General features: G+C 41.0%; 1 protein-coding gene across 6 annotated transcripts in view; it reads right to left on the reverse strand.

Annotated features, from left to right (window-relative positions):
• Positions 1-18,699, reverse strand: part of APP (amyloid beta precursor protein) — a 264,540-nt gene extending 245,841 nt beyond the window's left edge. For all 6 annotated transcript variants that reach the window (XM_059164528.1, XM_059164527.1, XM_059164526.1 and 3 more), the window contains exon 1: positions 18,067-18,699. In XM_059164528.1, coding sequence (XP_059020511.1) covers positions 18,067-18,684 — 618 coding nt within the window. In that variant the 5' untranslated portion in view covers positions 18,685-18,699. The remainder of the gene's footprint in view (positions 1-18,066) is intronic.
• Positions 18,700-22,775: the final 4,076 nt, after the last annotated feature.

Here is a 22,775-nt window from a genome sequence, read left to right on the forward strand (position 1 = left end):
TGGGGATCAAAGTAGATACCTCCCAGGATGCTGTGGAGGACGACAGGAAAAGTGCTTCCAATAACGCATGGGTCATAGAAAGAGCTATGTAAACTTCTTCTTCTCATTATTCTTGTTATTTTAGCAAAAGCCAAGGAACCATCTATTTTTACAAATGCTAAAAATAGAGGTGTTTATCTCAGAACTTATAAATCCCAACAATATGACATGATTGACTGCCAAGTTTCTAGTGCAAGTTCTTTTCCTTGGGACCAAGAAAACAAAAAAACAAAAACAAAAAAACTAACAAACCTAAAATAACTGTAAGACAGTATTTTCCCTTGTCCTAAAAATCTTACAATACAGAGACAAAAGTGAATTATTATATATTGTAAGAGCTCTTTAAAATGTTTAGAATACAGAATGTCTTCCATAAATTCCTTTTGATTGAAACATACACTCTTCTCTGACACCGCATAAATTCAGTATGGAAGACACTTATGTTAGTTTTTTTTGTTTTTTTTTTTTTTTTTTGGTTTTTTTTTTTTAAGATTTTATTCATTTGACAGAGAGAGAAATCACAAGCAGGCAGAGAGGCTGGCAGAGAGAGAGAGGGGAGGAACCCGATCCCAGGACCCCGGGATCATGACCTGAGCCGAAGGCAGAGGCTCTAACCCACTAAGCCACCCAGGCGCCCCTTTATGTTAGTTTTTACAAATGATTCATCAATGTGAACTGCTACTGATAGATTATGTATACATGATTGGTGGGACATTTGTAACAGTTCGCATACTTCCTCAGACAGCATGCCCCACAGTCCCACCTCATAGCCTTTCCATTTATTGTTCCTTCTAACTTGAATACTTAAAGGAGAGGAAAAACATTTTTACACACTCTTAGGTTCAGTAACTGGAGCCATGCAAATTAAACCGACAAAAGGCAAATCAATGAGAAAAGCCATACAAATTTTATTTCATGTAAATACTTTTACATGGGGATGGGATAGGGTAAGGGAAGCTTGATAAAAAAGTGAAAGCCACCAAGAAAGTTAGTTATGAGACGCTATTTTCCATTTTAACAAAGAGCAGTAGATTGTGGAGACATAATGAGACTAAGAAAAAGGTTTATTTAGGCTTCTGAGGGTGGCATTTATTCACTATATATACGCAGTATTGTATTTATAAGTAAACAATAAGTAAACAACATAGTCCCTGCTCCAAAAACCTATAAAATGAATTACAAAACTGTTTACTAACCACATAAACAACAGTTGATAATCAAAGATTATATGGTTCTCGCTAAATGGGCTCTACAACCTTACAGAAGGTTCTGTGGAGGAGGCATCTCAACACACATTACTAAATTTAAAGCTCTTTTCGTAGCTAAATATTCTTACCTTTGGGAACTTTACAGAGAAAATGTTTCTGACATTTCTTAGCCACGTAAGGTCAGGACACAGGACAGACTTTAAAAGCAGGGAAAGGAAAAGTACGGTGGGCTTTACTGACATCCCCGTAATCATGTAACAAAACTGATGCTCCTACTGGAAGGCTCCGGTAAACTGACATCACAGTTTCAGTGATGGCTACAGCAGAGCCCCAGGCTACGTCTACCTGTCAAATGTCACTTCTTCCCACGCACGTGATCATGGAATATTAAATAAGAGGATGGCTTGATGGAATCATTAGGTCAGGTTTTCTTTATTTCCTTGTTAACCTCTCACGGTTTCTGTTCCTCTCATTTTCTTTAAGTACGACATTATCGTTGAAGGACCACCACATTGAACACCACTTGAGGGTGGCAATTTTCAACATTCAATAAACACTTAAAATATCTACAGGTATTTAGCCCATAATTCTTTCCTATATCACTACTTTCAACCTAAATCTGGGCTGGAAACGCCAAAAAACACACACCCGCAGATTATAGAAGTCCTGTTGCCATAAACAGATTCATACATCCATTAGACATTATATTTACCAAAAGCTTATAATAACCTAAGATTTTTTTTTTTTAAGATTTATTTGAGAGAGAGAGAACAAGCAGGGCGGAGGTAGAGGCAGAGGGAGAAGCAGGCTCCCCACAGAGTAAGGACCCAATGTGGGACTCGATCCCAGGCCCTAGGATCATGACCTGAGCCGAAAGCAGATGCTTAATCGACTGAGCCACCCAAGCATCCTGTAATAGCCTAAGATTTTATGTTATGCAATAAAATGCAGGATCTAAGATGGACGTTAACAGTGCGATTTAAAAAATGCTTTTAAAAAATGACATAAAACACACACTTGTGGATGGTAGGATTAAGCATGCTTCTGTATTTTCTCTAAGATACCTACAATATACTTGTAATACTTTTCTATTTAAGAAACTCTAATTTAAACATCATCATAATAATAAAGACTCCCTCAAACATTAACAAGCTCTAAACTTCTGTTCCTCTTGTATATATTTACTATGCAAATGTAGGAAAAACTGTTATAAAGTATGGTGAATATTTTAAGTTTAAAACAATTTCTTTAAGTTTAATAGACAACTGCCACAGAAAATACAGTTATCTCTGTACTTTTAAGTCATTACTGCAAGACGTGAGTCTTCTCAGTATAGTCCTATATATCAGCATTTATGAAATTCAGTGTGAAGAAAATACAGCGCCTGCTTAACTTAAAGATCAATAATGCCTTTTTGGGTAAAGGCGAGCCACAGATAAGAAGTACTAAGGTTCAAATAGAAAAATGGTTAAGCCTAATACTTCACCATAAATCACTAAACCTAAGTCACATGAAAAAATTTAAACTCTATTCAAAGCACTCTTCCACAATTTACAACATCCAGGCTGATAACTATTTTAGAAAAATAACCTCTAACTCTCAAAGTTCATCCATCACACACCTTCATATTGTAAAACAAATACTTTACAGCAGGGATCCCAGGAGCGCACCGATCTCCTGCCTTCGCCAACCCACCCTGCCATGCAGAACGCTTTCCATATTTGCTTACATTCTGAAAGTAACACGCCAGGAGTGCGCCAGGCTTCAGTTGTCAAGAAATATCATACTTTAAGTATAATTGGGTAAGAACTATGGGCACACACATGGGCAACCTTCCAAAAAATAAGAAAAGAAAAGGAAGGCTTAACCCCATTGTTTCCAGGAACAGACATCATATACAGCACACAACACTTATAGTAATACCTTGTTGATCTTGCCCTTCAGCGGCTGACATTTCAATCGGTGTTCAGAATCACATGCCCGGGATCGGAAAGGATCCCCCCAATTCCTAGTTGAACAGTGCGCACTCCAAAAACGATTCTAGATGTACCTGGTAATTTTATGTACCCTGCCCGAAAACAGTTTTGTCCAGACTGGAGCATACCTTCTTGAGTGGGCAAGATTTTTAGAGCCTGGCTCAATATTTAACTGAGAGCAACCACCTAACATTTGGAGACATACTGAAGTAGTCACAGCACCATGGGACAGAAAAAGGAAGAATCAGGAGAAAGAGACCAGAAGTCAGGGGGCAAGGATTGGGCTTTGATACTAAGCAACCCAAGGTTTCTAGATTCCAGTTTCTTCATCTGAGAAATGAGGGAACTGAGAAAGGGCTTCTAGATACTACCTACTCCCAAACCTGATTCTTTTTCTGGACGACAGTGGGTTGAGTTGGCCCTTCTAACATAGCGGCACTGTCCAACATGGTAGCCACTAGCCATGTGTGGCTACTCAGTACTTCAACTGTGGCAGGTCCGAGCTCAAATATGCTCTATGGATAAAATTCTGAAGACATAAGGTGAAAAAAACCAAAAGAATCTAATATATGTCACTAATAATTTTTATACTGACCATATGTTGAAATAAAATTTTGGATTTATTGGGTTCAGTCTACAGCATATTAAAACTAGTATCACCTGTTTCTTTTACTCTCTCATGTGGCTGCTAGGAAATTCTGAATGACATCCACGATCCCATTATACTTTTATTGGACAGCTTTGCTGTGGACTTAGCCCTGAGCATTAACTGAAGGCCTGGGGAACTCTGGGATGAAATGACAGCAGGAGAGCATCACAATGGAACATTACCATCCCCTGCTTCTTCGCCATAGGACTTGGGAGCTTATTGCTTCCACAGGCCCTTATAGCCTGTTTTTGCAGTTTCCTCTGAATTAAATATATAAGTGATTATTTAATCTACTTTATAAAGATGACCACAATCTTCTCTTTTTAAACTCACACTTGCATTTACAGGAGCAACTAAAATGAACTTGCACAGAGCAACTATATTTTACTGATGTCTAACTAGAAACTTTCCCACTAGTTTTTCTGATCTGTATCAATTTATTTAATGTATTTTAAATGATCAGAGAAGCAGGATCATTTGTAGAGAGCTTGTTTACTTAGCGATACTATAGGCTATGAACAAACATAACAAAACATTAACGCGATTCAGGTAAATTAACCATCTCAATCGAGAATACTCAAGTAGGGGCTCCTGCGTAGCTCAGTTTTTAAGCATCTGCCTTCAGCTCAGGTCATGATCCCAGGGTCCTGGGATCGAGCCCCACATCGCGTTCCCTACTTGGTGGGAAGCCTGCTTCTCCCTCTCCCACCCCCTCCCCTGCTTGTGTTCCCTCTCTCACTGTGTCTCTCCCTGTCAAATAAATAAATAAAATCTTAAAATAAACGAATACTCAAGTATTCTCAGAACACATTCCTGGACTGCCAACTTCTTCAATGAGGTGATCTTAAACAAAGGCATATGTCTAATTGCCTACAAAATAAACTACCAACTATTTAAAGTCAATAAAACCAGCAATGGTCTCTATCTCTGCATTTCAGAGCCAACTAAGGGCAAACTCATGTCAAGTATTTTCAGTTATATAAAAACAGAACAGAACCCAGCATAAAATGCATGTCCTTGGGTGAAATTACTTCTTCAAATTCTACAAACTATTTATGACCATTATAAAATTATGCTGGAATTACTGATCATGATTTTCTTACATTTTCAATTTCTATCTAACCTACCATAATTTAAAAAAATTTTCAAACTAGGGGTGCCTGGGTGGCTCAGTGGGTTAAAGCCTCTGCCTTCAGCTCGGGTCATGGTCCCAGGGTCCTGGGATCGAGCCCTGCATCAGGCTCTCTGCTCGGCGGTGAGCCTGCTTCCCCCTCTCTCTCTGCCTGCCTCTCTGCCTACTTGTGATCTCTGTCTGTCAAATAAATAAAATCTTTAAAAAAAATAAAAATAAAAATAAAATTTTTTCAAACTTATATAATTACCACTTGCTCTTTTTAAGGGGAAAGAAAAAGCACCAATTTCAAAATATAGCCAAGGTACTATTAAAGGAATATATATTCAAACACACAAAGGTTACTCTTGCTGATTCTCATCACCAATCAACTACTGTTCTGGACACATGAAAGTTATCATCGTTTTTCTGAATACAGTCTATAGAACTGAGAAGATAAAATATTTCCTTGACAGATACTTCAAAATGAAAATAAAACAAAACAAAACAAAAAACCAATGCTCAGATTTAAGATGACCAGACTTGAACAGTGTCTTTGATTACTTTATAGACAATCAATCAAGGGTTCAAAAAGAATGAATGCAGAAAATAAAACCAAGAACAGTTGTAGAGGAACCTTGATGTTTTATAAGTTTCCTTAAGATAGAACCATGTACCATATATAAAACTCTTAGGACATATATTAAATACATCTTTAGGTACTGTTAAATACCTACTATAAAACCTCAAACACTCCCTAATGTAAATGATTATATCCAGTCTGCTCAGGACGCTAGGGTTTTCCCACAGCTTTATTTCATTATGTACTTCCTGATAAGTATCTTCATTTGACCACTTTTAGAGTAACTGAATAAAAAACCAGATAAGGAATTAAGACAAATTTTAAAACAGCAGTTTCATTTTTACTCATGTAAATATATTAAGGTTCACTTTTCTCTTTTCCACAGATTGTCCTATTCTGTTTTAATAACACAGGTACACACGAGCATATTTGAAATGCTGTGCATCAGTGATAAAAAGATGAACATGGTAGGGAAATCTAGTTCAAAAGAGGTTTTCTGTATCATGCTCTTTTCTAAAAACCTCAAAGCTTGTTTTATCTGCTATTCCTTTCAAAGAACAAGCATAACAAAGTTGCTTTAGGGAAGTCTCAAGATCAAATGAAAGATAGTTTACCAACAGGGAGAGTAAACTGACCCTGCCATGACTTTCCAAAGAGCACTGGACTCTGTTTTCCCATCACCCTGACTGGAAGGGTTTCCCTGGAACACAAGTCTAAGCCATCTTGGATGCAGGTAAATAGCCAGAGCCAAGTCTTGGCTCTTGGGTGTTCCCGCCATAAAAATTTTTTAAAAAAGCATTCCCCATCTCCTTCTCCATTCTTAAAGACATGTATCCTGTGAGGTTGGCCAACATGTAAGATGTGGGTAAATCCCAAAAACCTACCCCAATTGCTCACAGAGAATCCTTCTTTTGGTTTGATTCGGAATGTTTCTGAATCCACCCATTTTCCTCTACATCGCTTGTACTGTATCCCCTGCACATTCCAGAATGCCAGCTGTTTGTCACTCAATATCCTATCCTTTCCTTATTCTATAAGAGAAGAATCTAGACTGTGTTCCTAGTGGGAATATTCCAGCTAATATACTACATGTACCAGGCTCCCTGGCAGGGCGGTGCTACCATTTGGTTAATGGGCTTAAGCCGATATTGACAAGGACTTCAGCACAGGCTCCTAAATGTAACTGATCGATAGTCATCAATGGCTACCACCCCCATTTTAGGAACATCTAAACACAGCCCCACTATTAAGAAAATGAAGTCTGAACTCATCAAAGCATCTAAAACTCCATTCCCACACCATCTTTCTCACCCACATCCCGATGGCTTCCTCTCTTGAACCTCTACACCTTCACTAATCCTTCTGTCTAGAAATCCCTACCATGTCCCCAGAATTAACCCCCACTCATCCCTGAAAGCCCGTTTAAAGACGGATCACCTCTGCTATGAAGACTGTACATTCCTCCGTGGGAACCTTCAGCATACTGGGCCTAATTCTTTCTGCATCTCTTTCTTCCCCTATCAGGCTGCAAAACCGAGGCACAAGCTGAGTTACTTCTTTGTTTACTCACAGCGCCACAAAGGTTATAGTGCTCCTGTCACCCCTGAAACACAGAAGGCATCCAGTACGTGTCCATAAAATGAATGACGTTTTTCAAATTTCAAGAGGAAAGGGACAAAAATGCAGTACAACAATAAATTAATAATAATAAAAAAACACAACTCCAAATCGGTGTCAGTATCACAAGAAGTCGATCACAAACACCCTGAGAAAATTTGGAATAGAGACAAAACACACAAACACATAATTCAAATATCCAATTAAACATCCTGCATTAAACCTTCCCCTCATTTGCTAGAAGAATCGATCAACAGGCTCGGGTTTGTGTTCAGTGCTCCACTTCGGAGATGAATGAGAAAGTAAGCAATAAGGTTATGTGTCAGAATTTTTTTTAAAAAGCATCAATAATTTAACAATGGTAATAAGCCTGTAGAAGAATATTTTAACCAATGACTTTTTTTTCCCCTGGGGGGGGGTAGTTATGTTAAAATTTTTTTCTAATCTCCTAATCAAGCTATTTATGAAATCAATAAATACAACTAAAAACACATACACGTAAGAAATAGCCCCCCAAAACTGAATACTTCCCATAGGCGCCCTTACAGCATGACAAAGATTTCACAAATAATAAAATTCACCACGATAAAAATTTAATCTTGGAGGCCAGCTCACAAAGTGACATGAAATATTCAAATTGCAAATACAGACAAGGAAAGGCATTGCCTGGAAACAAAGCGCTTGGTATCTTGCTCATTGAAGTGTCCTCCCTGACCCCCAATCTTCATTATCGTTGTCCGGGCTATCTCAAATGGCCATGCCGATCAATTACTCAGTTCCTGGTTCCTCGGACCTGCACTGTCTGAAGAACATCTCTATCTGGCAGTCTTGCTCCTACGGTTTCGGCCCTGCAGTCACATGGCCTCCCTCCCAGGACTCCCTCCTCTCGTAACTTCACGGAACAAGTATGCAGTGACTTCCAAACTGCAATTTTGTCACAAATGTGGTCTTGCAAGTGGAGCCTTTCACATTCCTCAAACTAACTGCAATGTGTAAGCTGCCTTCACATTCCAATGTCCCATCAGCTCGCCAAGAACGCCCCCGCCCCAAAACAACTGGAGGATTTTAAAATATAGTTTACTGTTATTGGATTTAAATTTTCTGGACTCTGGGGTGTAAGAGGATTTAACACTTGACATATAACATTAAAAATAAGCCTGAGAAAAAACACTGGCAAGATATAAGGCTAATCATAATGACCTCAATTAGATTTTCAATGCCTGTCAAGTTAATAGCATATAGTGGGATTGGCTTCAAGCCCATGAACTTGAACAGTACAATTCTTTTAGAGAACAGAAGTCACAGAACTTAATTTTTGTCTTAAAGGGCCAATTCTGATCCTGCCTCACACTAAAGTAAGAGGTAAATACTAGCTGTAAAAAAGCAGAAAAGCAGCAAACTGAAAAAAGACAATGATAATGAAATTTTCATTTTGATGGTAACTCAATTTAATTCCAATATACAAATCTTATTCAAACAAAATCATTTCTTGCCACCCTCAATTGAAACTGTCGCAATCAATCTCAAGACTGACGAAATATTTCAAGAACAAGACACTTTTGCTAGGCCAAATGAATTTCTGAACATTAAGCTATGGATAGCATTTACGAAATTTTTTCACAATAAAATATTTCAGAAAAGGCTGAAAGAAAAAATTTTATTTCAAAGGCTTTAATTTTCCCTCAGCACTTGCAGTGAAGGGTCATTCACAATTTTTTAGACACAAGTTAATTCAAATATCAAGAACTAAACACATAAATTCTTTATCACCACAATATAAAATCTCTAAAGTTCTCATTGAAAATATTTATCAAATATTACTACTAAATGCAGTGGTAGTGATGAAACAGGTATAGCAGGGACGCCTGCATGGCTCAGTTGGTTGAGCGCCTGCCTTCGGCTCAGGTCATGATCCAGAGGTCCTGGGATCACCTGCTTCTCCCTCTGCCTGCCCCTCCCCTGCTTGTGCTCCCTCTGTCTCCCTCTCTGACAAATAAATAAAAATTTAAAAAATATATAAATATGCTTTAAAAAAAAAAGAAACAGGTATAGTAAACTGTGATCACAATCAGTATTAATTTTTCTACCCAACCATTACCATTTTTTAATTATTTCACCACTCTAGATGCCCCTGTTCCCAGTTCTTCTCCTACATCATGGTGAATATATAGTTCTCTCCCTCAAATATCTAAGTCTACATTTGCATAGGGATAAGATCAGAGAACTTTCCTGGTATCACATAAAAGATCACCCCACAACACACTTCCATACAGCATTCCCCAGATACCCCTCACTCAATTTTCTCCTAGTTCCCTACTGTATGCTATTTATTCTGTTACCCCTCACAATACTATAAGCTCCCTTAAGGGTAGGAGACTCAGAAGTATTTGTTAAATGAAAAAGTGTGTTTTCCTTTGCTGATTGTGCCCTTAAAAATCTGTCTGTGTATGTAAAAATGCTATTAACCTTTCTATAAAAATTTCAATTTTAAATTGTGAATAAATTTAATATATAAATACCTGTGAATAAATTATTCTTAGAATGATCAATCTGCATATTTGCAAGTTTCTATAGGAGTTTCTTTTTTTTTTTCTTTTTACTTTTTCTTTTTCTTTTTTTTTAAATAAACATATAATGTATTTTTATCCCCAGGGGTACAGGTCTGTGAATCACCAGGTTTACACACTTCACAGCACTCACCATAGCACATACCCTCCCCAATGTTCTATGGGAGTTTCTTAAGAATGCATCACTTATGTTTTCAAACCAATATGCAAAATTGTATTTGTTGAAACAAGCCATCATAAGCAATTAAGAGCATCAGTATGGGTAAGATTTTATCTCAAATATCAATTTTCATAAGACATGTTAATGTTAATGTCTGAAGAGTTTGCTAAGATTTCAAAAAATTTGTGTCAGTTTTGAAGGTTCAGCCTTCAGGGAGCCTGGATGGCTCAGTGGGTTGGTGTCTGACTCTTAATTTCTGCGCAGATCACAATCTCAGGATCCTGAGATCCAGCAGCCTCAGGCTCTAAGCTGCGTGTGGAAACTGCTTAGGATTCTCTTTCCCTCCTTTGTCCCTCCCTGCTTGCGTTCTCTCTCTCTCTCTCAAAGAGTAAAATAAATAAATAAAAGCAACCTTCAAAGTAAATGAGGATAATTCTTTTTTGAAAGGTAAAAAGAAAAATCAATAAATATGGTTACGATGGCACATTGTCTTTCTTTATCATGGGTACCTATAAATTCCATTAATAAAATGAGTAGGGTTGGGGATAAAAATATATGTTTATAAAAAATAAAAAATTATTTAAAAAAAATTGAAAAAAAAAATAAAAAAATAAAATGAGTAGGGTTATGTATAAAAACAGTAATTATGCTTATGAAAATTTATCCAATAGTAAGGGCAGATATAAAAAGTTCTCTTTTGGACTAATCAAGTCTTAATAAACAAACACTATTCTATTTTTGATTAAAACTAAAAATTACATTGCCTCGTTAATTTTATAGTAATTAAGTACATACAGACATGGAAACACTGAACAAAAAAGTTTGGGGGTGAGGGGTCAGATCTAAGGTACACAAATAGGCCCCAACGGTGGGATTAAATCTCTTGTGTTTCTTCCTGCAAAGAATCTCCACATGGTCAAAATATATTACAGTCATTAAAGGGTCAAAATTTAGCAAAGACACAAGAATAATAATGCATTTCTTCAGGTATCACAGATGACTTTTCTTGATATACCAGATCTCTTAATTCTCATTAAGTAGTCTTTGAGGCTACAAAGTAATGTATCAGTCTCTATCATCTTGAATGACTGCCTAACACCCTAACATTCTTCAAGGAAGACACGACATGACATGGGTTTTTATGAAGCAAACTGAGAGCATAGGACAAATTGTTAGACTCTCTTAAGAAAGAGAATTAGACCAAAACAATTTCATATTAACCAAAAAAGTAACCAGCCAAAAAAGTAACTTTTCTTGCTCAATCAAATTTCTTAGCTAAAAACCATCTGAACCCAGAAAGAAAAAGTAAAGAGAAAGACTATCTGGAAATTCAAAGATACACTGTTTGTAATAATTAATAAGGCCTTGAGATTCTAGAATTTGTTCATCTACAAAACAGGCTTATTATTGTCTTCCTTTTTCTGAAACGTTGATCTTGCTTATGCCTTGTCCCTGCTCACTGACCCTATACATGGGATTATGGTGCCATCTCACTCGCTCCTCAGGGCTTCTACTCTGATGTTTCTTCCAAACATGGCTACATAATTACATTCACCTACTTGAACCCACTTTTTTTGATTGAGTAGGACAAAGATAAATACAAAGTTGGTGTTAACAAAAACCCACATAAATTCCTTCATACTTTGCTTATGGATTCTTCCATGTGTTAGTCATTCCTCAACCTCAAATATCCTCAGCTTCATTTTGAAATGGAGATTGAAAACCTCTTATTATATAATAAACAAACTATGCTGATTTCTCAAAGTATGCTTTTAATTAGGAAGATCACTATAAAGTTTTAAAGATGGGATAGTCATCATCTGCCGGATAATATCATTCATTTTATTTTAAAAACTACTTCTTATACAAATGCTGCATTCTCACGCAGTTTGCTTTCTGGTTTTCTTGTACTCTGGTGAAGATGATTTCACGCTTCCATTTTAAGACCCAAATCTTTTGCTGGCATTTGAAATCTTCCATTTTGGCCTAGATGGGGAAAACTGGTTTAATAATTTTTTTTAGAAGACATTTTGCTAAAAACTAAACCAAGCTTGTTCATAGGTCCTTGTGCATAGCTGATAGTCAACTAATAGCACAGTTAATAATCAAGCCAGTACACAAACTTGTTCAGTATCAGACAGATGTGGCAATCCGCCCACAAGCATACATTCAAAATAGGTATTTCCATTGGTATAAAAACTGCTTATGCTTTTTACATATTTCTGCACTGTTCAAAATTTTCAATGAACACTAATTATCTTGATGTTTTACAAAAAAGCCAATTGAAACATAAAATATACAATTTAGTGAATGAAATTTTAAAACACGTAGTCTAAAAATTTTATCTGTACTGTCATTTTAATTTTTTTATTTATTTTTATTTAAAAATTTATTTTATTTTTTATAAACATATATATTTTTATCCCCAGGTGTACTGTCATTTTAAAATTTAAATAAAATTCATCTTTTTTTTTAGAGACCTGCCAATGTCCTGCAGTAATCTAAGCTGGCCCGTTAAGTAAGGTAGTCATTAAGTAAAATATCATACGAGCGTTTTTTCCTGTTTGTTTGTTTTTAACTTTCAACCAGGTATGACTCAAATATATCCATTTTACATCATCATCATCATATACAGCAGTAACTACAACACAGTGCCTCTAACGTGCCATCGTATTATATATATTAACTCATGTACTATTCCAGGCATTTTACATACATATATTTACACACACAGACACACACATAGAGATATCCCCATTTTACAAAGGAAAAAACTGAGGTATGGAGCTAGCCCACAGTCAATAGCTCAAAAGGGGCAGAGCCAAGACGTAAACCCAGTCCAGGATCTTGATCAGTGTGAAATGCTACTTTCCTTGAACGTGTGAGAATCCCAACAATCACGTGTTGCCTGCCTAACTTCACACTGGTATCGAAAAAAGTATTACAAATGTGGGAATAGTTCTACTACTTTCCATAGAGCCAGGCTTTTAAAAAACCTCTCATCTTCCCCATTCAAGTACTACCTTCTTTCATAAAATACTATAATCCTAGCAAAGTTCAAGCTAAATCTGTCCCATAGGTTTCTTCAAAAATGTAGCCCAACTAAATCTAAGCTCCTTACTGCAGCTAAAATTCCATACATGTGAACCTAAGTCCTCTGTCTCCATTCACTTTCAACAGTCAGCTAACTAATCTACCACGTGTCACATTTTTATAGAACTATTAATTGCTGAACATGTCCAAGGCCTTTTTTTTTTTTTTTTAATGAATTACACTGACCCTTGAATGAGGATTTGAACTGTGTGGGTGCACTTATCAGACTTTTTCTGTTAAATATAGCAAAGTACTGCAAATGTACTTTCTCTTCCTTATGATCCGCCTAATTAACATCTTTTCTCTAGCTTCCTTTCTTGTAAGAATACAGTATATAATGCACATAACACGAACTATGTGTCAACCAAATATACTATCGGTGAGACTCCCACAGTACTAATACAAATAAAATCAATATTGGTTATACCTTACTTCTCATTCTAACCCAATTTTTGGTTGACTTCTAAAACAGTGGCAGTAATGTCTATTAATCAGGATTACTCTGAAGAAGAAAATATATTAAAAAAAAAAAAAAAAAGAAGAAACTAGTGCCCTCACAGAAATGGTTATTTTTTAAGCTGTCCATATTACACTGAAGAAATAGTTACATAACATTTTCCCCCTTCACTATGGTTTCCATCTGCAAATTCAGTTTGAGTGTTTAGGTACTGTTGGCTTTATTTTTTTTTTTTAATTAATAACAACATATTAAGAAATAAGCATTTTGATTAAACCTGCTATTCAGTAAGGGGGCCTGCTCATTCCTTCACCTGACTACCTCTGCTTGCCACCCCTCCAGCTCCCTCCAGCCCCTCCTCCTGAGGGTGTCTGTACATTGGCTCTGAGACACAGGGAGATGGCATTTCCAAAGACCTGCCGGGGGCAGTATTTAGCATGAATCCCCACTCCACACACTTCTATCTCCCTGGGAGCCCACTCTGAGAAGGAAACCATTTCACAATAAGGAAGAACACAGAGATGCAGAAACTACCAGCAAAAACCAAAACACAAAAATAACATTTTATTTTCCCACTCTCCTCCTGGTGCGCCAGTGAGGCACTTTTTTCCTCATGTACTCACTTCCCTCAGTCAAGCTCCTACTGAGGACAGAGTAGCAAAACCCTTAGATCTTGCTTTCGGCCCCCTCCCCCTTAGCTCCTTATTCCAAAACCCCAACTCCTCTCCAGAGTGTACCCCGCGCCCTCCTTTCGTCTCAGCTTCAGTTTCTGTCCCACTTCAGGAACACAAACTTGGGATTTGTTTCTTGTCTGTCTTCCCCACTGGAAGGTTCACGAACGAATAGACCGTGTTGTTCACAGTATTTTCAGAGCTGAGGACAGGGTTTGGCCCCAAAAGAGAATTAATACAACTGTCCCAAGTGAATAGATGGAGAGTTTAAGAAAATGAAACCCCACATTTGCTCCACCCACACCCTCAGGGGTGTGTGTGTGTGTGTGTGTGTGTGTGTGAGTGTGTGTGTGTGTTTTCCTTCCCAGGAGGGGAAAGGTTGGGAGAGGCCTGTAAATTCTGTAAATGCAAAGACTTACAGTCCCTTCCCCAGACCTGGGATACAACGCTGGCTGGAAATGAACTACCAGGAAATTCTCTAAGATTATCTCATCTCATTGTTCCTTTATTCCTTAAATATAGATGTTTACACTGTACGGCTCTTACTCAGTAAACCACTTAATTTGTACTTTCCTCTTGGTATTTAACACTTTCTAGTTCCTACTTAGTCTGCAAACTTCCCGTGAGCAAGGGGAATGCAGTCAAATTAAACCTTCCAACCCAGAGCTTTACATTTCAACTACATTCATAAGGTTTATTTTTGCATTTTTAATTGACATAATAAAGCAGAGAGTAAAGGTGGACTATGTTAAAGATGCTTTCAAGTGTCTTAAGGTAATATATGTCTCCACTGAGATCAAATTTGCAGGAACAGAATGTACATTTCGACTGAATTTTATTGCATTTCTTCACTGACAATTTAGCAGCCATAGAATATGAATGGCATATAATAGCTATGCTTATTTCTGGAATGACTGACAACCTTCATCTTCATACAAATATCTACACAGACGTCTCCAGTATGCCATAAAGAGGATCATTAAAAATAAGGAGTTTCCAGCAACAAGGAGAAAGCCTTATCCACAGGATATGTTTTTCTTCAAACCATTGTTCAGTTTGGACCACATTATTTCTTTTGTATTGTTTTTCAATCAGTCATTCCCAACTTAACCTTGTAATGTATTCAGTTGCGTGTTCCTTTTGCCTTCCCCAATCAGAGTCAGGGGTCGCTATTTGATCTGGAATACTTCTCTGCAGTACTAATAGCCTCCCAAGTGCCATCAGGCGCCTCTGCTGGTTAGGGTGAGTAGAGAGAAGCTTTTGTGCCCTGATGGCTGTCCATGACTTCCCATTTAATAGCAAGAAACAGTGACTCCTTATAGATCACGATCAAATCTGGGCTCCACGGTTCTGCGTACAAATGTCTACTTTTCAGGCAGTACTAGTCAGTATGAATAGGTATCTCTAATCTGTGAATTAGCACCATGATCAAAGCAATTCAGTTTCTAGGTTAAACCCCCCTATTTAGGCTAAACCTCCCAATACAGTAAACTCAAATTTAAAGAAGCAAGTTTAAATAAGTAAATGTTAGGGCCCTTTAATTTCATACTCTCTCAGTACACCAGGCAAATTAATCAACTCCGGTAATAACCCCAAAAGTGGAGGCCCCGTTATCATTGCCCTTAGTTATTTCTTTTTTTAGAGCCACCTGCAGGAGACCTATTTTCTAAGCCCTACAAGGCATAAACTCATAATTACATCTTTCAGTGGACAGAAATATAGCTGAATTAATCCCCCTCAAACCTCATAACAGTGAATTCCCTACCCTTCCACCGATGCTTTGCAAAACGGACTAATGTGAATTTCACCTCCACTCTGTGAGGGAAGTGGCCATAACAAGCAAAAATGTCCGAAAGAATGGCAGAGAGAGCAAAGAAATGCACACAAGCCCCAAAATAATTCTGAACCGTATTTGCCTGCATGATGCCTCTTTTTATACAGAAACAAACAAACCAGTGGTCAAAAAAGTCAAATATTTACATTTTGGCAAAAACTTCAAATATAAAGGTTGTGATATGCTTTTAATTAATTTGTGAGTTTTTGGTTTTTTTGTTTTTTTTTTTTTTTAGGGTGTAGGAAGACAGTAAGGAAAGTAACAGAAATACTAGTAGGAATAAATTAACTAGAGGAAAAAACCCTTAATAAATGCATTTTTTAAAAAATATAGAAAACTAACTGCTTCTCCTCTTGAATCAATCTGTCTTAACTAGTTCTAGGGTGATTTCTGAGCCACTTACACGTAAAAGAAGGGGAAAAAGTTCAATAACCTTGTAAATTAGGGACTAAAACTGCTGTGCTGTGATAATCTGCATAGCCTCAGCGTAATTACAGAAAACTCTGGTCTAAGAATTGTGAGGTTGGTTTTTTGGTGTTTTTTTGTTTTGGGGTTTGTTTGTTTTTTGGAAAAGGAGGAAAAAAAAATTTGGAAAAATTGGGCGAGATTGCAAATAGGAAGATACCAAATGGGAATCCAAAGGATGGGAAATACCCCAAGTGTCACACAACTTCTTAGCACCTTTAGGTAAAAAGAAAAATAGTCGTTTTTGCACAGGCGTTAGCTGAACGTTCGAGAGTTGGATGAATGGAGAAGACTTGTTATACACCTAGCGGTGGGTGGATTTCACCAGGCTGCAGCCTTCACACCGCTTTTCTTTGCTGCACTGCAGAGGCGCCATCTTCTCCGTCTTAATCTTCACTCAATTCAATCCTTTTATCTGCACCCTAAAAAGAAAGGCCCCGAGGACCCTCCCCAGCAGCTCGCGCCCCCAGGGGGACTAAACCAGACGGCTCGCTGTCAGGGAAGAGGCCGCGCCGTAATCAGACAAACGCCTCCTTTGATGCACAGGAGGGGAGAGCTCGTGCCTCCCCACCGCCCGCCACTACCCTTACCAGACGCACACCCCACTGTCCGCATATTTCTCCCCAAGGACTTTCCAGCCCAGCACAGAATTTGCAAGCCCCGGAAAGGATGGGGAGTGGTTGTAGAGGGGCCCCGAGGCTCCGCCACGGCGGCCCCAAGCAGCGCCCCAGCCCCCTCCGGGACAGACGCGCAGCCCCGGGAAGGGAGTCAGGCGGGAGCCTCGCTGTGGCGCACAGACCCAGGCGGCCGCCTCAGCCACCGCGCCCCGGGCTGGCGAGGGCGGGGTGTCGCGGCTTTTGTTCGCAGGAACCTTCTCCCTCTCCGGAAGAAGCTAGAGGTGCGGAGCGAACGCCAGGGCCGTCCAGGCTTGGGGAAGGTGCGAGGTGGCCCGTGGGTCTCCGACCCCTCCCATCTCTCTCAACTTAACACAAAAGGGAGACGCAAAATGTACAAAGTTTGCCTGCGGAAGGTGGTGCGCGACCCCGATGGGGTCGCACCGAGGCGGCCGCAGCGAGCAGCCGCCAAAGGGAAGGAGCCGGGGGTCCGGAAGGGAAGGGGTGCTGGGGATGAGAAGGGAAGGTGAAGCGGGGCGGAAAAGGCAAAGGGTAGGGGGCTGCTTCCCGAGCTGTCCTGACTCCTCCTCCCCCGGGCCCCAGAGAAGGGCAGCGACCGAGAGCGGAGGACAGGATCCAGGGACGCTGCATTTTCGGTTTCCCCCCACGTGCTCCGTCCCCCTGCCCCCTATCTGGAAGTCCCTCGCCTCCCCCGGCCCCCGCCCGCGAGGCCGGGACTGAGTCAGGATCCGAGCTCGGGATCCTTCACCCCTCCTCGCCCCCAACCCGCGCGGACCGGGAAGCCCGACGCCTCGCCAGTTCCCTCTCCGCCGGCCGGAGCGCGCGTCCCCGGGGCAGGGCTGGGCCGGAGGCGCGGATGCGCAGGGCGCCCGCAAGCGGGGGCGTGGGACGTGGAGGGGAGAGGGGTCCCCTGGGCTGCCCCCGGCTTCTTCGGATTAAAGACTTGGGGGAATCGGGTTCCCACCGTATCCCTCCCTCCAATTCCGAGGCGCGGCACCCACCTCCAACGCCCGAGCCGTCCAGGAGGCCAGGAGGACCAGTGCCAAAGCGGGCAGCATCGCGACCCTGCGCGGGGCACCGAGTGCGCTGCTGTGGGAGTGGGATCCGCCGCGCCCTGGCTCTGTCGGTGCCGTCGCCGCCGCCGTCTCCCGTGGCCCCGCGCTCGCGCCGCCCCGGCTGCTCTCTCCTGCCGCTGCCGAGGAAACTGACGGAGCTGGAGCGCGGCGGCTGGGCTCGGAGCCCGGCGAGTCAGCTGATCCAGCCCACCCCGTTCGGCACCCGAGAGAGACCCCTAGCGGAGCCGCCGGGGAGCTGCGCACGCTCGGGCCGGGAGGGAGGGGCCCGCGCCCCCGGCGCCCACAGGTGCGGCGTCCTCGCCTCCTCCGCTCCCCACGCGCCGCCGCGGCCGCCGGCCCCCCGGGCTCCGCGCGCGAGAGGGAGCGTCTGGGGCCAGGAGACAGACGGTGCAGGATCAGGGAAAGGTGAGTCGTAGGACGTCTGGGCTCCAGAAAACTCGGGAGCGCTCCCCGCTCGTCCCCGTGAGCTTGACTCATCCGACCCCGCAGGCCTCTCGGGGATGTCGTATCAGGGCTGCTGCTGGGGTGCGTTTCTATCCGCATTTCTTTTTTTTTTCTTTTTTTTGCCTTGGTTTGGTGAGGGGAGGCGTTTCTGGCAGAGAATAGGAACAAGACAAGCTTAAAGGAAATAGAATTTCTTTACTTGTTGAGAGAGTAGACGCCTCTCATTTTTTGAATTTTTTTTTTTTAATTTTTTTTACCCCTTCAAAAGCAGCCAGGAGCAACCTGGAATATCTATCTTTAGAACGAACCAAAGGAGAAAGGCGCCGGACGTGGCGAACAAGGGGGCGACCTATTTACTTCTCCTTGAAGGAAGGTTTGTTTTTTTGTTGTTGTTGTTTTGGGAGGGGGTTGTTGTTGTTTTAAGTTTTGCTTATTTGTTTTGTGGTTTTGGTTTGGGGAAGGGAACGGTCAGCAGGGATTTTTGTTTGTTTGTTTGTATCAGGTAGGGATGTAACATCTATCTGAGATGAGGGTGAAGTGAAAGTTGGAAGGGAAAAGATTTGGGGAGATGATGCCTCCTCCACCCTCATGATTAAGAACGCCTGACCTCAAACTCTGACCTTGTTCTTCATTGTGTCTGTCCTAAATTACAGAAATGAACCTGCTGGGAAGCCACTTTCTCCTAGATTAAGCACAAACCATCCAATGCCGGGTTAGTGTTTAGCTAGGCTAGAATGGTCTAGAACTGCCCAGCCCTGCTCTTGACCTGAAGGAGCTCAAGTCACTAAGCCACTGTCCATTGTGGTGCTAGTGGCAAGGAATGAAGCCCCAGCTTCTGGCCATTGGGATAAAGGATCAGCCAGGAAGATGCTGACTTCCTTCCTGAGAAGTGAACATTCATCTGCCTCTCCCCTAAATGTTGTCTTCTGTCATTCCCTCCTCAAGCCATCCAGTCCTGACCCTTGGGCTACTTTTTCCCTTGTTCTTCCAATGTCTTCAACAAATAAAAACCAATACTTGTTATAGGGTAAAACTTGTTTACATGCTTTATGTCCTTTAATTCCTCCAAAAGCCAGTGAGGTCCTTCCTTTTTATTCCCAGTTATAAAGATAGGAAGCTGAAGCTAAGCAAATCCCAACAGCAGAGAACAACACACATTTACCACCACACCAGTTCCCTCTGTCCTAGGTTTGTACGAACGATTGAAGGCATCTGAATGCAAAAAGCAGTATAACTCCGAGATGGGGAGGGAACAGCGACAGCTAACAAATTGTGCAGAGTCCACTGCAAAATGAAAAAAAAGTAGCACCCTTTGTTTAAAATTAAATATTTTATTTTTTGAAGATTTGATCGATTTGACAAAGAGAAGAGAGAGAGAGAGAGAGAGAGAGCACACACACAAGCAGGGGGATTGGGAGCGGAAGAAGCAGCTCCCCACTGAACAGGGAGCCCTTTGTGGGGCTGGATTCCAGCCCCGTGACCTGAGCGGAAGGCAGGTGCTTAACTGACTCCCAGGCACCCCCAGAATTAAATATTTTAAGGTGGCGACAGCAGAATGTTAAACAAATCATGGGGCTTCTTCCGAGCTCTGGGCCGTGTGTCATGCAGAATGCATGTCCAGAAAGCCGGTCCTAGAAGCAATTTTTAATAGTATGGGATTTTTATTAAGCACAAACTCAAAAATACAGAGGTGAAGTTATGATCTGTAAAAATAACAGTTCTTAGATTTAGCATTTTCTCTTTCCCCTGTTGAAATTCCCCTGTTGAAATTCAGGGCACTCACACATTCCTTGGACAAGATGTTCCCCAAGAAAAGATGATTAGCTCCGGACTGTCAGAATGATGGACATTCTCTGCATTTTCTTCTGTTCTACCACTGCTCTGAGATCCTGATGGTTTTTACTTTTCAACCATTATCTCTGTTCTGCATTTAATGCCATTTCCTGCCCTGAGGTGTCTTCTGGATCCCCTGAGCAGGAAATGCAAGAACATCTGTAGCCAGAAGAACCCTGCAGAACAGGTGGACAGAAGTGACCACCCATTGGTAAGAAAACTCCACACCAGCATTCCGAGGGGTAGAGGCTTCAATGCCTCAGTTTGTGAGAGGTTCACTGGCTCTTTAGACGATGCATTCTGGGCTTTAGGGTTACTAGAAAGTTCTTGCCCCATTGAAAGCTCACATACCTTTCCTTTAACCTCCCATTTAGAGGTCCTTTTTGTACCCCTGTGACCAAGCAACTAGTCTAGTCCATACCATAGAAATTTATTTTCTCACAATTCTGGAATCTAAAAGGCCACAATCAAGCTTATAGAGTTGGTTTTCCCTGTGATGGCACTATGACATACTTGAGAGTTTCACATGCCTCTTAACCTGTCTTCCCTTCTAGAACTTCATGCTGATTCCTCTTTGTAGACCAGAAGTAGATCTTGAAATGTATTCTCTCTCATCTTTCTCTCTACCTTCTCACTGACGAAAGGGCATTATTATTTCTTTATCTTCATTGCAGCCTTCAATATCTACAGAATTCTAACCTGTAAATAGCATTCAAGCTTTTCATCATAAAGTATTTTCTCTCAATAATGAGTGCAGTTTTTCACATAGGAAGATTTTTTTTTTCTTTCTAATGAGTGGACGTAAAAAATTTTTAAATGAATAATTAGCACTTAACTTACCTGCAGTTGACTACACCTGTGTAACAGACCTGCCTGTAGGCAGAGAATGAGACATTTCACCTGCCCTTTTTTTCAGTCATTCATAGGCCTTCATTCATGGGCCTTTAAAATGAGTTCTCTGCAATCACACAAAACTACTTCAGAGGCAGGGGTCAGATTCAAGTAAGTCACTGGAATGTCTGGGCCGTTCAGTCAGTTAAGCTTCTGCCTTCAGCTCAGTTCATGATCCCAGGGCTGTGGGATCGAGCCCCACGTCCTACTCCCTGCTCAGCGGGGAGTCTGCTTCTCCGTCTGTCCCCCCCAAACCCCGGCTCATGTGCCTTCTCCCTCTCTCAAATAAATAAATAAAGTCTTAAAAAAATTCAAGTAAATCATGCTTTGCAAATGGACTTGGTATAATTCAGTAGTAACTCAATGGGACAACAAAAATCAAGTGTTCACTGGGGCACCATTATTGACAGCTGACTTGCATAGCTTTTTTGAATAATGGTGGTGATTCCGAGGTTTCTACAAGGACTAATTTAACAGAATATTCCCTTATTTTATTGAATAAAAAGGGGAGGGGGAAGAACAAGAAAGAATAGGCCATACATGCCTACCCGAGAGATAGGAATTGTAAAAAATCAATCCAGTAGCAGGAAGATTTAATGGAGACTGTATGAAAATTACACCAATTTGTTTCTTCAGGAAATTTGAATAGGGCAGCAATATGTGATGGTGGAAAAGAGTTCAGGGTTTGAGAAATCTTGACGGCTACACATCAGTTTTGGAAATAGTTATGGAAGCCACCAGAGCCCTGTTACTGAAAACCCCCCCTCATCAGGTGGTATAGTGCCCAACTCAGAAGGTGCCTAATACAGTGCCTGACTGATCATAGATATCATTTCCCTTTTCTTGAGAGAATAGCTATTCACATTAGCTGTCACTTAGTGACCGAGATAGTCCTCCTTTGACCTTGCATCGACCTTGCCAGGGGTTGGCAGTTAGCACAGTAGCTGTCAACCCAGTGTTACTTAGGTGGGTCCCTAAGTAATATGTTGCCAATAAAAGTCCCAAATTCGTGAATGATTTACTTAAAAAAAAAAAAAAACCATAAATGAGAACAGATTCAAGGTGACTTTTTTATCAGCCTACTCATTTGTATTCCAGTATGCTTTCTTGAGTGGGAGAAAAAGGGACGGAGCTGTAGAATTAAGTGATATGCTAAGAATTGGGCAAAACCTTGACCACTCCCAAGGGCATGTTGCAAGTCTGTGACATCCTCTTTGCAGATGGAAAGGACTGGAAGGGCTGCTTGCCAGGGGTGCTGAGAGGATTTCACAGGGCTGGTCCCTCCTGCAGAATGGAAGATTACATCACGTGGTGAAGAGGAGTCACTCCCCCAGCAGCTGCCAGAAGCCACAGCTTGCCATGGCCTGGGGCCATTGCCAGCACTCCACAGGGGGACACACTTTGAAGCTGAGGGATGTTCTGCTGCAAGGTGCTGAAGACCTCTTTATCTCCACACAAATCATACT

This window comes from Mustela lutreola, chromosome 2, assembly GCF_030435805.1.
Source record: "Mustela lutreola isolate mMusLut2 chromosome 2, mMusLut2.pri, whole genome shotgun sequence".
NCBI classification, from domain to species: Eukaryota; Metazoa; Chordata; class Mammalia; order Carnivora; family Mustelidae; genus Mustela; species Mustela lutreola.